The sequence below is a fragment of the Sordaria macrospora genome, chromosome 1, assembly GCF_033870435.1.
Source record: "Sordaria macrospora chromosome 1, complete sequence".
In the NCBI taxonomy this organism is placed as follows: Eukaryota; Fungi; Ascomycota; class Sordariomycetes; order Sordariales; family Sordariaceae; genus Sordaria; species Sordaria macrospora.
In genome coordinates this window covers 1096386-1112276 of record NC_089371.1, presented here as the reverse complement: position 1 = coordinate 1112276, position 15891 = coordinate 1096386, and the positions used below count along the sequence as shown (strand labels likewise).

Genomic DNA, 15891 nt, shown 5'->3' with positions numbered 1-15891 from the left:
TGTGATGATGTGATGTACATCAGGTGTAGTTCGGGGTCCAGTTCAGTTCACTGACGTCTGGTCGTCACGTACCCCCATCAGATCTTCATGTGGTAACCTCAGCTCATCTGCCTACGACTGAGCCATCCATCCCCTTGAACCTTGAAAGATGATACACCAGGTAGGTGTGACACATACCGCCACCGCCCGCCTGTGACTCCAGTCTGTGAGCGCGATTTCACGGTCTGGCGGGGAAAGTTCCAGTCCATGTTCCGAGCCATGACCCGATAGTTCGGTAGAGGTAGAGGTTGAGGTAACCACACAACAGGCGGCCAGAAGACTGAACCGGACTGGACTTGGACTAAACGCGCAAAACGCGAGAGGATTCCGAACAAATGGAGAGATGATTTACCACATTGGGATCAGATAGATACTCCGTTGACCGCATAGGTGAGGTGAGGTGAGGTGAGGTGAGGGGTGCGGAGGTGCTGTGTGGTTCGGTGCGGTGAGAGAGGAACTAAAGGAGGAGACTGGAATGTACACAGTGCTTGAGGGCACTTACCTCTCTGCCTTCCCTTGAGGCTTGAACAAAGGAGTGGGGAGACATTCACTTATGTCGAGAAAGAACATATAGGGGTGGGGTGCTGGATCCAGCTAGCAAGTCAGCCAGCCAGCCTAAACACTTCCATGTCCTCCTCATTGCTCAAAAATGGTGACATGGAACCGGTAGCACATCCTTTTTGCATGGCTCTTCTAGACAATGGCACTTGATCGGCCGGCTGTAACTTTGACTTTGCCAACTCTCATTAGGTGACTGGATGTGTAAGAGACGGCGAGAAAGTGAGCCGCTGGCTGGTAAGTTTGTGTCGGGGAACGAACTGTGAGGGGAGAATATATAAGAAGAGCTCATCAAACCATCAAGGGGTTGGGTTTTTTGCATACCTTAGGTAGTCCGTGATAAAAATGGATTAGGAGTCCGTGATTTGCGTTTCCTCATCATAAGCTGTACTGTAGGTGCCGATCTTTCCTACTGGCATGCAGGTGCTACATGATCACAACAAGCTTGATGAATCTTTCCGTTGTCCGTGGACCTACCAAACACGGGAATAGGAGAATGAAGATGTGTTAAGCCGCCGTACTGGTAAAGCGTAGAGCCTACCGAAGTGATTCCATTGAGTTGTGACTCTTTTCTCATAACTCCATATGGTATAGCCGAATGCAATCGCCGGGTGTCTCTTGACGACACCTTTATCTAACTCCTGCCATACAGTTTTACGTTCCGACTTACTCACTGCCCACCCTGCAACCTCTTAATCCTCTCCTCCGCCGCCCTCGCCCTCCTCTCCCTCTCCAACCTCATCTTCATCTGCGGCGTGAGTCCCTTGGCCTCCTCCTCCCTCCGTTCTTGTGGCGTCAACTTCATCGCAGCCGCCAACACGCTTCCGCCCGCTCTTTTCCCGCTCTTCGGGGCATCCGCTTTGGGCCCTTCCTTCTTCAGCCTCTCCTCCTCCGCCTTCCTCCGCTGATCCTCCTTCTCCTTTGCCTCGTTCTTTTCCCTCTCCATCCTCTTCAGCGCCTCATCCCGCGATAGCCCGACGGGCACCTTGGCGGCTTCCCAATCCCATTTTTCTTCACCGAGTTCCGAACGGGCAACGCGGAAGGCATCGCGGATGGCCCGGTCGCCGGCGAGCTCAAAGGCAGTTCTGCCGTCTCCGTTCGGGATGGTAGGGTCCGCGCCGGCGCGGGTAAGGAGGCCTGTGACGAGCGCCGCCGAGTTTTGGGATGCGGCGAGGTGGAGGGGCGTGGGTGTGTGGTGGTCTGCTGGGAAGAAGCGGAACTCCTTCAAAGAAATGTCGTTGGTGCTGATGTAGGACAGAAGAGCGGGCACCTTGGAGCGCTTGACCAGGGCTTGGATCTGTTGGGTATGCAAGAGAAGTGTCTCCTCCTCCTCGGACAGTGTCGGCTTCGATGCCGCGGCCGGCTTAGGGCTCTTTGGTCTTTTCAATGACTCGGCGGCAGTTGGGGCGGCTGCCTCGGGGACGATCTGTCGTACTTTGAGCCTGGTGAGCTCGATAAAGGCGCGCATGAGCTCGTTCTGAGTAGCTCTGCGGGTCATGAAGGGGAAACCACGAATGCGGGGATCGTTCGCTCGCAAGACCTGTCCATCGTAGGGGCCGAATAATGTCCTCCTGTTGGTTAAGCCTGTGGCGCGGATGAAGAGCAGCTCGGATGTGTCGATGAGTCCCTTCCATTCGGCCAGCAGGCCGCGAACATCCTCGACGAGAGCCTGCTCGTTGTATCGACGGAGGTTGGCACCGGCAGAGTGGGCAGCGCCCTTGGCATTGTCATTGGCAGACTGCGAGCCACCCTGCTTGCGACGGGTCGTGTATCTGTGGAAGGTCTTGTGGACCAGTACGATGGCTTCCTTGTTCAGAGGTCCAGTAGTTCCATGCTTGGTCTTGCGTGGGTTCAAAGCGATTATCATGGCGGCAAAATGTCCGCCGCCGATCATGCACATGAAGATGTGCTTGCCGGTGTAATTTGGTGGGAGGTCGTTGGCGTCCTTTGGCGGTTTGCCCATGGTGATGGGCGCCAGTTGCCTGGATTTGATGGCGTCCACGATAGCGTCCTCCTTCTTGAGCTCTTCCTGGGTCAACATGGCTTTGTAGACACCATAGTAGGAGTTCTCTGGTAACTTTGGGGATGTGAACCAGAGCAATGGCTGTGATCCGTTTGATGTCTTTGCTTTCCCTCCGTCCTCTTCATCGTCGCCATCCTCCTTTGCCCTCTTTCCTGCAATGTTGGCCTGCTTCTTCAAGAGTGCAGATAACATGTGCGTGTCTTTGTCCTGACCCTCTTCCTCATCCTCACTGTCTGACTGGTCCGAGCCTGAAATGCTCTCGTCGAGGTTGTTGACGAGCTCCTCGAACTTGGCCTCGGTTACTGGTTCAAGACCGTTGAGTTTTTGTTTAAGGTTGTAATGATGAAAATCGGTCTTCAGGTGACTCCGTTGTTCCTGGACATGATCGAATTTGAGGCCGCATAGCGAACAGCTGGCTTGAGACCCCGAGGTTGTGGGTTCAGCTGCTGCGGAATCGGTTGTCTGCTTGGCGATTTCGGCGACTGGTTCGTCTGTAATGCCAGTATCTGACTTGAGAGCAATGGTGTTTAGAATTTGGGGGTCGATGTCGTATAGATAGACGGGCCTCCGCTGGAGGTCTTCCTGGTTGCTGGCCATTTTGTCGGACAGTTGAGGAAGCGTGGGCGATGATGGAGTTTAGTGGCGGGGATGACGGTTGGTTTTTGAAGTGGGCTAGCGGCCAGTGAGTGGACAAGATGCGCTTCGATTTATATGTTGGTGTTGATGAATGATAGGTGTCCGCCTTTGACGTGCCTGAAGCTATGAGACGTCAACTGTAAAGTTCCCTGACGGGCATCACCTCAGCGGGGCATTGTTCTTATCGCGCTAGAGTCGTTGGCCGATAAGAGTCATCTCGAGTGACGTACCTCCAGTTATTGTCGGACGTAACCCTAACCCTGACCATTTTCTAACTCCCAAGTCCGGGTTTCGGCCGCTGGAATTCAGGACCAGCAGCTGCGCCTTGCCTGCACGTTTCGGTTCTTTCAAACCTGGCTGAAGCATTGAAAAATTGGGATGTTGGATGTTGACGTTCGAGTGATGCAGTAAATTCGACGATTAATCCAGCGCGATCAAAGAGACAGTCCAGTCCGTCTTTTAAGTTTCTGTATCAAGGAAGAACGGTCCAGACGCCTTGATCCAAGCAATTCCAAGTGGCCCCTGTTCCAGTCCAACTCGTCTTTCTCGGCTGGCCCCCTTAACTGCTGCCTACCCTGAACATGGACAACAGGGGAAACCGGGAAAGTAAACAAGCGCCCGTCACTTTATGTAACCTTTTCGCGATACCTCACCTTTTTTGTCGCTATTATACAGAACCATAATTTACCTTCATTCACTCACCGTCACCGGTCAACCATCACCATCACGAATTAACAACCAACAACAACCAACAATAAACAATAACCGGCACCGAAAATGGCATCCCAACTCCCCTCATTTCCGCGCTTCGTCTTTACGAAATTTGAGCCTATCTCACTGTAAACCTCCTCCTCCTCCCTGACCCCTCAAGCCCCCATAATCACCAGTCACACTCACTAACACCCGCCTCCCCCCTTTAGACTCTCCGGCTTCCTCCCCGCCATCCTCAACCCCGATTGGTTCACCCACCAGCAACTCCTTTCCCACCCCCCATCCTCTTCACAATCAACAGCCTACCCCCCAGCCTCCCGCACCACAACCCGCCAACTAGGCAACATGTACTTCCTGGCCTTCCTCGTCGGCATCGGCGTCTTATACTCCCCTTGCGAGCTAAAGGTAGTCAGGAATTACCTGATTGCGCTGTGGGTGGCGGACCTGGGCCACATGCTGATCACGGCGGAGGCGCTGGGGTGGGAGGGGACGGTGGATGTGAGGGGGTGGAATGCTATGACTTGGGGGAATTTGGGTGTTACTGTGAGTTTTTTTTCTTTCTCTTCTTGTTCTTCCATCTTTCGGTATTCATTTCCAGAGTTGTTGGGGTTTCCATAGTTCGTGGGGTGGATTTAGGTTATGAGTGCGTGATTATGCATGAAGCTGACAGATACATGTGTAGATGTTCTTGTTTTTGACGAGGACGGCGTACTTGATGGGGTTGTTTGGGCCGGATAGGCCGAGGACTGTTGTGATGGGAGCAAAGAAGACGGAGTAGAAGTGAGTTACTTGGTAGGAAGTCGTTTTTGGTGAGTACATAAGGTGTGGGTGGTATGGTGATTATCTGAATGGGACGTTTCGGATGTTGTGATAAAACTCTAACAGCATCGACAACAAAAGTTGACAATGTGGAAATAGCAGCATATCGCACATGCTTTAACCTGACAACCTTGACTTTCGTTGATTTAGGGGAACGATCGGTGCTCAGCACTGCAGTCAAGCCAAAGACCGCTCTTGGAGATCAAAAGTAAGGCATGAAACAGACAGTTTATCTGCAAGCTAGAAATAGGTACTTTACAGTCGTACTCGCTGTTTTATCGTTCATGCTCGTCATACTCAGCATCCCTACTACCGCTATGCTACCCGGCAACTTTTCTCTCCTGCGCCAAACAAGCTCCACGATCCACTACCGCTCCGGCTCTGGCTCCGACTCCTCGAATACTACCTCTTATTCGAACTCTTACTCAACTTCCTCAAGTTCCCCGCCTCATCCGAGCTGCTTCCTGCCAATGCAGCAAGTGGAACTTCAGCACCACTTGTAATAACACCACCTACCGCTCTGCCTGTTTATCATAAGGAAAGTTCCCCGATTAGTATCCAGCTCTTGAATAGGAAATCCAACTCAACTCTGCATCACACACACCGCGCTGAAAACTAAAAGGGGAGAGAAAAAACCACCAAATAATGCAAACACGCTCGCTCGCTCGCACGCACGCAGAATCAAGGAGACTCACTAGCACCGAGACTGATTCCCTTTCCACCCCTGAGCGAATTCAAGCTCATTTGGCTCGTACCCGTTCCCCTCCTCTTGGGCGGCGTAATCGAAGGTAATGCGCCTTGATATTCGGAGTCGGGACTCCTGCCTGACGACGGCGATTCGGGTCTCGAGTTGTTCTCAAATCGTGTATCCAAGGAACCGGGGTACATTGGGCTTGTGGGCCTCGAATTTGGTCTCTTGAGGATGTTGGTTCCAAGCATGGAGCCAGAAGTGCTTTTGAAGCTGCCGACAGGGGTCGTAATAGGGCTCTCACGAGCCTGGTGTGATGATTGATGTAGCTGTTGCTTCTTCGGGCTACTACTCGTATCAAAAGATCTGATGCTTCTTAGCTCGTTGACCTGGTCCAGCCGTTCCTGGTGTTCGTCGGCGTTAACAAACTGCTCCTCGCCGTCACGGACACTCCCGGCCACGGCAGTGCTGACGTCGCTGTCGGCGGCAGTGGTATCGCCGTTCTTGTTAGGAACGAAGCGATTGAACGAGGCACTGGCGCTCAAGCTGACGTGTCGGGCGCTTCGATAGCGTTCGTATTCTTCTTTGGTGTGTTCGGCTCCGGTGAAACTCTCGAGTGCATCAAAGACGTGCTGGAAGACTTGAGCGTCAACGTCACGGGCCCAGAGAAAGTCAAGGTGTTCGTAGTGTGGGATCTCGGTGGCCACCGTCTGGGTGGGTAGTTCGCGAAGCATGACCTTAATGTCTACAAGGGAGTCGATGCCCCCGTAGACTAGTACGATCGGCGTCTTGATGTTGCGGGTGGGATACTTGGCGACCTTGGTGTATTTGCTGCTGGTTGAAAGCATGAGCGGCGGCTGGACATCGTCATCGTACATCTGGAAGGACTTGGTGCGAATAATCTGGAACCAGTGAACGACCGACTTGGTGCTTGTGAACGAGTAGAGATGCGGATATGCGGCAAGCTTTTGCGAGGTGCTGATGTTCTCGGTCTGCCAGTTGAAGAGAAAGCTGAGTCCCATGTCAATGACCTTGGAGAAGATGGGCGGGTAGAGGATCGACTGCCACATGGTTGCCGAACTCAGAATAGAGCGTCTTCCAAAAAGCAAGTATAGAACCTGCGGTGATGCTTTAACGAGGGCGTCGACAATGCCATTGGATAGACCGGCCGGAGACATGGCTGGGGCTAGAGCGATAAAGACGTTGACCTGGTCGTTGAGCTTCGGGTGGATAGACAGACTAGCAAAAGCTTGCGCTGTGCCCTGAGAGAAACCGATGTATGACAAGGACGGCTGCCCGGTGGTTTCCAAAATGTAGCTAATGCTGTCGGGAATATCGTGGAAGGCGAACTCGTCAATCGAAAAGTTCCAGAATTTCTGCGACATGGGCGAACAGTGGACGGATTTCTTGGAGTATTTGTTGCCGCGGTTATTTCCAAACTGGAAGGTGAACTTTGTTAGTGGTGTTTTCGACTGGACTAGAAGCAATACAACTTACCCAAACATCAAAGCCGCGCTCAACGAGGACAAAGGGCAAGCACCTCTGCTCGTCCGTGAGGCAGACCCAAACCTCGCTGTTCATCAGCAGACCGTGGTGGAGGTAGACAACGCGCTTCTTGACGCTGTTCGGCCCTCTATTGACCTTTGTATCCTCCTCGCCTTTTCTGTAAGCCAAGCGATGCAGACCGAGCAGATATCCATCCTTAGTTTGCACAACATGCTCTTCCGCGGTGTATCCGAACAGGGCACAAAGGTCGACAAAATCAGAGGCGTCTCGGACGGCTGCAGAGACGGCTGTATATATCGCTCGGGGTTAGTATGTTGTTAAATGATAACCGACAAAGGCCCAGGGTGTATACTGATGCCACTTACGTTGTCTCCTCTCCTCCGCCCACTTCTGTGCTGGTGATGTCCATCGATTGAACAGTCGTCTCGATAATCGGTAGAATAGGGTGATTAGGGAATTAGGCAGGGCAAGCGTCAGGATACGAATAAGGGCCTCGAGTCCCACAAGCAAGAAAGACCCGATAAGCGCAACATACTCGGTGCTATTGGAGACAAGATAAGACGTTAGACAAGTGCACCGAGATACGGGATTGTTAGGTAGAGAGAACAGAGGCATGTCTCACACATCGAGTCGCCCGAGAAATGGTACAGGCATTGTGGCGGCTTTCGACGACTATGCCCGCATTGGCGCTAAGTTGGATATACCAGGAGTCGAAGTGATCGATAGCTGTAGCTTTTGCAAGGAAGAGATCTGACCGAGAAGGGCAGGGCAATCAATAGCTCCCGAGGAGTTTCGTCGAGTCTAGAGCTCGTGTGTAGGTAGAAGAAAGAATAGAAATGTCCACGGCTGGACGGTACAAAGGTGTATACAAAAGCAGATGTGCCGCCAAAGATTAATTGGAAATTATTATATATAACGTACGGGGTAACAAGTTGTTGGTCGGTTGGTGATAAGAGGAAAAAAAGGCGGCGAAGATTTGAGAAGGAGCGGTTTGATCCAATGTGATGTCACAATGTCAGGGTCACATGCAAAAGCTAGGACAAAAAAGAAGCTCAGAAGCGCAAGCGGTGTGCACACCCTCCTTTTCCTGTAGCACCTTCCTTTTCTCTTAGCTCTTCTGCATAAGTAGGTGAACCATTCAGAGTCTATAAAGTGTTTTCGATTTGATTATTGGCTCCTCGTTTCAGTGTCGTTTAGGATGATATTGAAGGATGGTTTACTATGAACAGATGTGACCCGAAGTGGAAGTTCAGGTATCAGATGGGTCGGTGATGGCGCCTTGGAGAATGAAGATCGTGGAGGGGTCCTGGCTCGGGCTCCTGGGGTGCACAACCTAAAGCATGGGGCTGAGAGATCCAAGATCTTGTGTACCCGCACACTTTATTTCTGGTAGGTAGTAGTTGCCATCCAAGAGAATCACAGACCAACACGATATAATGGTCTTATCAAGAGGTGCTCGACGAGCAGGTGTCAATCTACAAAGTCGAGAGCACTGAAAGGGAATGGAAGAATGGAAGAGGACCCGACGGGAGCCAATGAACTTGTCGAACCCCTGAGACTTCTGGAGAGCAATGTGTAAGTGCTAGTGCACAGACCATATTGTGCCCTATGCTCATGCACTCTAGAACAACCGTTCGGCCCCACGACTAGCGCACCCCAGTGATGGGATTCCGCCGCGTTCTAGAGATTGGAGTTCCGATCGCCATCACTCGTCGCCCGCCAAAGTTTCTCTGACCAACCGCCGCAGAACCAAGTCACCATGCCGAGCTCATGTAAAGAGATCCGTAAGTTGCCAGAATCTCCCTGCTCAGGCTTACCTTGCTGGGGTTAATCGCTAACTGCGCTCTCTCCTCCAGGTGCCGCCCTGGCGCAATGCCTCCAGGAGTCCGAGTGCGTTATGGTGCACAGAAACTCGGCCGCCGACTGCCTCCGTCCTCCTCTCGTCGACACCCTTCCGACCCAATGCCAGCAGTTCAAGAGAGCCTTCGGTGACTGCCGGCGAGGCATGGTCGACATGCGCAAGCGATTCCGCGGCAACCAACCCATCGCCTTCCAGAAGCTCCAGGAGACCGAGCAGTCCGGCGAGGGCTACCAGTTGTATGCTGGCAAGTCTGCCTTTGCTGGCGGCAAGGGCGTCACAGATGGAAACAATGCGGCCGAGCCGGACTGGAGGGATTTGGAGAACCAGAAGTACAGAGAGCAGGCTGCTGCCGCGGCAAACAAGAAGTGATGGAGACGATACAATACGATATGATACGGGGGCTTTGAGCCTGCATCGAACCACTATGCACACGGAAGGGGAATAATAAGCTGTACGATGGAAAGTGAAGCGATGGAAGATCCCATCATGAAGGAACGGAGACGGGAACAATGAGGCCTGGTCAGGCATGTACGACTTGCAAGCGTTAGGGTCTACAGGCTATGGGTGGAATATAAGTATCAGCATTGGTAGGCGTTTTGGATTTTACGGCGAAATATGAGTTTAAACTGCACCACTGTCGCCTTGTCACCACGCGAAAACAGGTGGTGCTGCGACCTCAGTCTTCCACCTTCATGCGCTTGCGTTGCGACGATTCAAGATCACCAGGGAGCAGCTCACCATTCAACAACTTTGTCGAGCTCGCCGGATGGGAAATACGGGTACAAGAAAGAGAGATATGGGCATCATTTTGCCATAGGTCACGCATTGGAATGTCCGAGTCCTGAATCTATAAACATTTCGGGTGTTTATCAGTGGAATCGTCAACTTGAGGTGAAGCCCAGTCTCCGCAGTTGTCTGATTCTGAGAACGGTCAGTCCACAATCTCTTTGAAAGTTGAGACCAACACCCTCTCCAACAACGGCGCACCTATCAGAAAGCCTTTTACCTACACGTGCAAAAGAAGGTGTGAAAGGGTACGTGTACCGGTTCGCAAAGATCCATGCCTCTCCATCATAAAAGCTGGCGCAAGACACACGCTAAATCATGGAGGGGCGGACTTCACTCCGTTACACATGATCACCAAAACTGAAGATTGCTATTGTTTAGACTATCGAGGTTTGAGACAATGGCTTTGAATCGAACTATTTCCTTTTCTTCTTGTATATATTCTGTCCGACTTGCATCACTTTGTTGCATGCTTGAAACTTGGCAGTTGTTTCCCTTTTTTTCCCATCATACCAGCCCCGCATATTTCTCTTTTCACCCTTCCTAAACTTTTCTCACGACAAATTCAATCCTACAAACAACCTAAAAGATCATGCGACACTACCTAAGCCCAACACTATGATCGCCGAAGCCATGGCACGCTTCTTCCGTCAACGGCGCTGCTCCGCCGCTGTCGGCACCAGCTTCATATTGCTTGCGATTTTGTCATTCTTCACGATGCACCTTCTCGGGCTAAACAGCGCAGGACAACAATCGCTCTTTCATCGACCGGCGACGAAGGCTTCCGAAAAGCTCCCAGAAATGACGTCGTACCGTAAGGGTCCTCGATTCCGTCTCCACTTTCACCAAACCCGTCATGCGCCCGTTTGTTTTCTTCCAACAATGTTTCTTCGTCACATGTCTCATATTGTGATATTGCACCCTGTGTCCATAGCCTCTTCACAAGCTCTTCGTCTTTTTGCCGTTCTTTATCCAGTTTGACGGATTTAAACCTCCAGGGCTATCTGAGCAACACCGCCAATAGATTGCCAGAACACTTCATTAATAATGTCTATAGAATCTTCGAAACCTCTCGCCACCCAGAACGACGGCGATGATCACCAAGTTCCCATCATCTCAGACATCGAACTTATCGACGCAATCCACAATCCTGTAATTCTGATATCAACCCTTCCCAAGGAACATCTTCCTTCTACCACCATTCCTTCACCAACGTCCGCACCCTCTTCCGATGTCACCAATAACAAACGCCTGGTTATCATAGGCGACACGCATGGTCGCCTAACCACCCTGAAATCTCTTCTGGACAAAATATCATTTGATAATACGACAGACCATCTCATTCTTGCCGGAGACCTGGTGACGAAAGGTCCGGATAGCAGAGGCTTGGTGCAGTTCGCCAGGGATATAGGAGCGAGTGCGGTGAGAGGCAATCATGACGACCACGTGCTGGAGGCTGCAAAGTGGTTGAGTCGCAAAAAGCAGGGCAAGAAATGGTGGGGAAAGGCGGAAAACGAAGCTGATGGTCTGAGTGATGGTGAAGAGAAAGCGTCGGAGAAAGAAGCAGAAGACACCGTCGACGCTGCGGGACAACGACGGAACAAAAAGCCCAAGGGGGTAAAACCAGAGCATATCGCCGTCGCCCACTCCCTCAGTGCCGCTCAGCTTCACTGGCTCGCCTCTCAGCCCATCATCCTCCGAGTCGGCCACCTTTCCGGAGCCAAGACAGCGCCATGGAACGCCAAAGAAGTGGTCGTCGTCCACGGCGGCCTCATCCCATCTCTCCCACTAGAGAAGCAAGACCCGTGGGCGGTGATGAACATGCGAAGCCTGGTTTACGAACTCTCCACTGCTTCAACCCCCGACAACAACAGTGAAGAAGACGAAACAACGAAGGATGACGGCGGAAGCATCAACACCAGCACACACAAAAGAATAACCACCATCCCCCTCGACACCCGCGACGGCGAGCCCTGGTCCCGCGCCTGGAATCGCTGGCAAAATCTGATCAACAACGCGTCCAAGCGCGTAGCCGTCGTCTACGGCCACGACGCCCGCTCCGGTCTGCAAGTCGACAAAGACATCACCATCAACCTGGGCAAGAGCCCGATCCCAATCAGCGCCCGCCAGATCACCGGAACAGGCGACCAAATGGTCAACGTGACCGCCGGAGGAGACGTGGAAATCGAAATCGAGACGGAAGTCGAGATCGAATCAGAATCCGAGGTGGAAATCAATGTGTACTCTGGAGGAACCGTGACGACTACCACCACGACTACGACGAGCACGGGAACGGCCACGCAGACTGTTACGACTGGCGGGACTGGGGGTGATGGTGATGATGGCGATGACGACGATGACCCGGCGACGAGCACTTTGTTGGCGACAACGACGACTGCAGCGACTGCGGCGGAGACGGGAACGGTCGGGAAGAGATCACCCAAAAATGGAGGAAACGGAGTGGAAGCCGAAAGGAGTAGGAAGAAGCTGAAGAAGAAGTTCAAGGGGACTCGATATGCGTACGGTCTTGACTCGGGGTGCGGGCACGGGAAGCAACTGTCTGCGCTGGTCTTGGAGGTCAATCAGACCGGGGATGATATCGTGCATAGGATTGAGCAGGTTGAGTGTGAGTGATCACCTATATCACGGGCCCGAAAACAAGGGATGGTCAGGTTGATGGGTTATGGGAGAATGAAGGGCTTCATCCCACCGGATTTGCATTCTACGGTTGGCAAAGTTTGTGCATGATGTTTTCTATGCCACACTCGAGACTGGCGTTGATTTTGGCGTTTCGGTTAAGCTATTACACAAGAAGTTGGACTGAACTGTACTATACGTTCACGGGAACCAAGGGTAAACAAGATTTCCTATGACTGAGGTAGATGATAGAAAACAAGAACCCTATGTATCCAGTATTGAGCAATTCTTGCTGTTCCTTATTGGTATGAATCCGGAGCAAAATGTGGTCGGTCAGGTAGGCCTGTAACTCGAAATCAGTGAGATATCTACAACCCTAACCCTGTCTAAGTGACCTCGTTATCTCCGGGTCTCGCACAGTAAAAGCCGCGGTGGTCACAGCGGACCTTCCCCCACACTGTTGGAGAAAGCCATCCGATTGTTCAGGAGAACATGTCGTCACCGGCAGCGTGGGCATCAAAGACACGCGGAGTTTCATTGGAGAGACACAGCTGCCGGGTCATCGCACTTGCTGAACTAAGCAGCCGATTTCCCCTCCTCCTTCATTGCCATTCGGTTCGGATTGGTTGTCTTTGATATAACTCATTGAATTCATTTCATCCAACAATGTGACACTTTCATAACATCGACTGGCGACTTCACAGCCCACACTCGATGATCATCGTTGTTATTGCTCACAGTTGTTGATTACTCACCCGTCTGCGATCACTACCATCGGATTCTAGCATCTCAGCACCTTTCGCTTATCACTCAAAGAAACAGAGATTCGCCCCTGCAAACAGGAAACAATGAGCAGCAGTCCGATAACACAGCCGCCCATGGCTGCGGCAGTACCAGTCACTAGGGAAGCGGATAACGAAAGCGATGCGTCGTTCGAGAGCTCTCATGAAAGTCCACCCGAGAATCTGGAAAGTGGCAGTGGTGGACATGGATCTTATGCGGAGCACCAGGACCAAGACCAAGCGGACTCGGACGATGCCGACTATGTGTATCACCCAGCGCAAGAACATGCAGACGAGGAGGAGGACGAAGACGAGGATTACGATGACGAGGACGAACACGATGACGAGGAGGACGAAGATGACCACGACTATTTCGACGGCAGTGGTGGTCTCGAATTCGAGCTGGTTATTGACGAACTAGCGCCGGGCGCCCATGATGATGAAGAAGATGATGACGAGAATGACAATGATGCTGGAAATTTAATGCAGAGGAGGATCCTTCAGATATTACGTGGTAAGAGATACAGTGTCACTTTGACCGTCCCCGTTAAGCGGTATCTCATTCCTCTTGAGAAGACGGAATACATATGCTAACAGGGTGATTGTTTCACTTTCCCAGGAGGCGGCGGTCGTGCTCGCTTAGGTTCACGACAACTGTTGTCGCTTATCCAAGGTCATGATATGGATGGTATCGACGACGATGACGACTACTGGGAACCGCCCAGACGAAACAGGCCAGTCTATGTGCCTGCCTTTCCCAAAGTGCCCAGTGACCAAGGCCGGAAGCTCATGGAGTCAGGTGTTTTCGGTGCTTTCGACCTCAGGGAGCCAGATAGCAAGAGGAAGAGACTTAGTCGGCGGTTACTGGATCGAGAGTTGGGGCTGGGCGATAGGACGGAGCAAAAGACCAATCTGGCGCTTATGGCTCAGCAGATGATTCCCTCGTCCAAGCCAGAAATGGTCGTCCACTACGATGATCCCGTGTGCTGCGGCCAGTTCTCCGACGACGGCAACTTCTTCTACGCCTGTGTCAAGGACTTCAAGGTTCGCATGTACGACACGTCCAACCCGTACAACTGGAAACACTACAAGACTGTCCGATACCCCTTTGGCCAATGGACTCTCACGGATGCAGACCTCAGTCCAGACAACAAGTGGCTTGCCTATACATCTCTGACAAGCCAAGTTTGCTTCGCCCCTACGGACCCCAATGACACAGGTGATCCATACACGCTCGATCTTGCCGGTGGCATGGTCCGTCAAGGGTGGCGGGATGCCTTTCCCATCTTCTCCATTCGCTTCTCAGGCGACGGACGAACACTGGTGGCCGGCACAGGTGCGGACTCAATAGTCGTTTACGACATCGAGCGGCGCGAGCCTCTTTACAACGTCGAGGGCCACGACAACGACGTGAACGCCGTCTGCTTCGCCGACAAGCACTCTCCGCACATTCTCTACTCGGGGTCCGACGACTGCACCATCAAAGTATGGGACACGCGAAGTATGTCGTCCCGCCGCGAAGCCGGCGCCTTCGTCGGCCACATGGAAGGCCTGACGTACATCGACAGCAAGGGCGACGGGCGCTACATCCTCAGCAACGGCAAGGACCAGTCCATGAAGCTGTGGGATCTGCGCATGGCCATGTCCACCGCCGACGTGGAGCGGCTCGATGCCACCAAGCCCACCGCCAGCCGCCGGTACCAGTACGACTACCGGTTTGGCGAATACCACGATTACATGTGGCGGCCGCACCCGCACGATAACTCGTTGGTCACGTTCCGGGGACATAAAGTGCAGAGAACGCTGATAAGGTGCCACTTCTCGCCGCCCGGAAGCACCAACTCGCGCTATGTCTACTCGGGCTCGTATGACGGGTTCGTCTATGTCTGGAACTTGGACGCGACGGTTGCCGCCAAGATCGACGTCAAGAGCGCCACCGAGGGCTTGAGGATCCCGGGGTATACGCCGGCGGCGAGGAGGAGGGAGTGGATGACGCTGGTGAGAGATGTGGGATGGCATCCTAATGCGCCGTTGCTTGTTGGTGAGTTTACATATCTTGAACCCCGGCCTTTTGTTTTATACACCCGCTGGCTTTTTTTTAAAAAAAATTTTAAATTTTTTTTTTTGGGTTTTTTGGACTAACACACTCCCTCTTAGCGTCATCATGGAATGGACCGACCATGAATGCTGGAACGGCGACATTGCACTCTTACAACGAGAACGATGTTGATGAGGCCGAGCCGGGGATGGGTCTTTCGGTTAACGAAAAGATACAGCCGGACGAGGGTATCTTCAACTGGGGTGGGGTGCGAGGGTATGGGTTTGATGATGACGACGATGATGACTTGTTCTGATTGAAAAGCTTCCTTGAGGGTCGGTTGGTTGTCTCGTGAACAATTACTTTTACAGCTTGATGTTTGGTTTCCTCATGTTTGGGTTTGTTTGATAGATGGATTGTGCGTTTCTAGGACGCAACGGAATTAGGGACCGTTATAAGACGGTTGGAAGGATAGGGAATTCTAGGTAGCTAAGCAATAGCATGGGTATATACCGACAATGATAAAATATCGTCATGAAAGAGCACCAATCTACATGTTGTCCTTGGGCGTACCTTTAAGTTTTAACATAAACGAGTCGGATTCAGAAAGGCTGTGCCCGGAGGCTATTAACCTAGATATTGGCCGTCCGCTTCTTATGCCATCAAACCAGACAATCAACCGCTAAATTTTCTCATCACTGGTCTCATCGTCCCGTGTGCATCACAGCATCTTTACGGACATCGACGAGGAAGGCTCCTACTTGTAAGCCAACCCTAACCACCGCCACGATAAGCAGACGTGCCAGC

General features: G+C 52.2%; 6 protein-coding genes across 6 annotated transcripts; 4 read left to right on the top strand and 2 right to left on the bottom strand.

Moving 5' to 3' along the window:
- Positions 1 to 1120: 1120 nt before the first annotated feature.
- SMAC4_09055 (uncharacterized protein) lies at positions 1121 to 3240 on the bottom strand. The gene has a single exon (XM_003344024.2). The coding sequence runs from the start codon at positions 3215 to 3217 to the stop codon at positions 1268 to 1270; it is 1950 nt and encodes a 649-aa protein (XP_003344072.1). The 5' UTR covers positions 3218 to 3240; the 3' UTR covers positions 1121 to 1267.
- Positions 3241 to 4033: 793 nt separating this feature from the next.
- On the top strand, positions 4034 to 4745 carry SMAC4_09056 (uncharacterized protein; the record flags this gene model as incomplete). The annotated part of the gene is made up of 3 exons (XM_066090888.1): positions 4034 to 4095; positions 4177 to 4510; positions 4650 to 4745. 3 exons carry the CDS (start codon positions 4034 to 4036, stop codon positions 4743 to 4745), a joined length of 492 nt encoding a protein of 163 aa, XP_065945497.1.
- A 244-nt stretch (positions 4746 to 4989) lies between these two features.
- SMAC4_09057 (uncharacterized protein) lies at positions 4990 to 7966 on the bottom strand. The gene is made up of 5 exons (XM_024655396.2): positions 7603 to 7966; positions 7346 to 7521; positions 6972 to 7267; positions 5482 to 6913; positions 4990 to 5310 (listed from the first exon to the last, which is right to left on the bottom strand). The coding sequence occupies exons 1-5, from the start codon at positions 7632 to 7634 to the stop codon at positions 5189 to 5191; spliced, it is 2058 nt and encodes a 685-aa protein (XP_024511290.1). The 5' UTR covers positions 7635 to 7966; the 3' UTR covers positions 4990 to 5188.
- A 469-nt stretch (positions 7967 to 8435) lies between these two features.
- SMAC4_09058 (uncharacterized protein) lies at positions 8436 to 10018 on the top strand. Its single transcript, XM_003344027.2, has 2 exons — positions 8436 to 8764; positions 8837 to 10018. Exons 1-2 carry the CDS (start codon positions 8740 to 8742, stop codon positions 9208 to 9210), a joined length of 399 nt encoding a protein of 132 aa, XP_003344075.1. The 5' UTR covers positions 8436 to 8739; the 3' UTR covers positions 9211 to 10018.
- A 54-nt stretch (positions 10019 to 10072) lies between these two features.
- On the top strand, positions 10073 to 12581 carry SMAC4_09059 (uncharacterized protein). The gene is made up of 2 exons (XM_003344028.2): positions 10073 to 10441; positions 10685 to 12581. Exons 1-2 carry the CDS (start codon positions 10246 to 10248, stop codon positions 12259 to 12261), a joined length of 1773 nt encoding a protein of 590 aa, XP_003344076.2. The 5' UTR covers positions 10073 to 10245; the 3' UTR covers positions 12262 to 12581.
- Positions 12582 to 12591: 10 nt separating this feature from the next.
- Positions 12592 to 15799, top strand: SMAC4_09060 (uncharacterized protein). Its single transcript, XM_003344029.2, has 3 exons — positions 12592 to 13560; positions 13666 to 15087; positions 15204 to 15799. Exons 1-3 carry the CDS (start codon positions 13113 to 13115, stop codon positions 15398 to 15400), a joined length of 2067 nt encoding a protein of 688 aa, XP_003344077.1. The 5' UTR covers positions 12592 to 13112; the 3' UTR covers positions 15401 to 15799.
- Positions 15800 to 15891: the final 92 nt, after the last annotated feature.

Coding starts and splice junctions, on each gene's coding strand:
- SMAC4_09055 (XM_003344024.2), bottom strand. CDS start 3,217: ATGGCCAGCAACCAGGAAGACCTCCAGCGGAGGCCCGTCTATCTATAC.
- SMAC4_09057 (XM_024655396.2), bottom strand. CDS start 7,634: ATGCCTGTACCATTTCTCGGGCGACTCGATGT. Junction 7,268..7,345: donor GGCGGAGGAGAGGAGACAAC/GTAAGTGGCATC, acceptor CGATATATACAG/CCGTCTCTGCAGCCGTCCGA. Junction 5,311..5,481: donor GGGAATCAGTCTCGGTGCTA/GTGAGTCTCCTT, acceptor TATGATAAACAG/GCAGAGCGGTAGGTGGTGTT.
- SMAC4_09058 (XM_003344027.2), top strand. CDS start 8,740: ATGCCGAGCTCATGTAAAGAGATCC. Junction 8,765..8,836: donor GAGCTCATGTAAAGAGATCC/GTAAGTTGCCAG, acceptor TCTCTCCTCCAG/GTGCCGCCCTGGCGCAATGC.
- SMAC4_09059 (XM_003344028.2), top strand. CDS start 10,246: ATGATCGCCGAAGCCATGGCACGCTTCTTCCGTCAACGGCGCTGCTCC. Junction 10,442..10,684: donor CCCAGAAATGACGTCGTACC/GTAAGGGTCCTC, acceptor TAATGTCTATAG/AATCTTCGAAACCTCTCGCC.
- SMAC4_09060 (XM_003344029.2), top strand. CDS start 13,113: ATGAGCAGCAGTCCGATAACACAGCCGCCCATGGCTGCGGCAGTACCA. Junction 13,561..13,665: donor GATCCTTCAGATATTACGTG/GTAAGAGATACA, acceptor TCACTTTCCCAG/GAGGCGGCGGTCGTGCTCGC. Junction 15,088..15,203: donor TAATGCGCCGTTGCTTGTTG/GTGAGTTTACAT, acceptor ACTCCCTCTTAG/CGTCATCATGGAATGGACCG.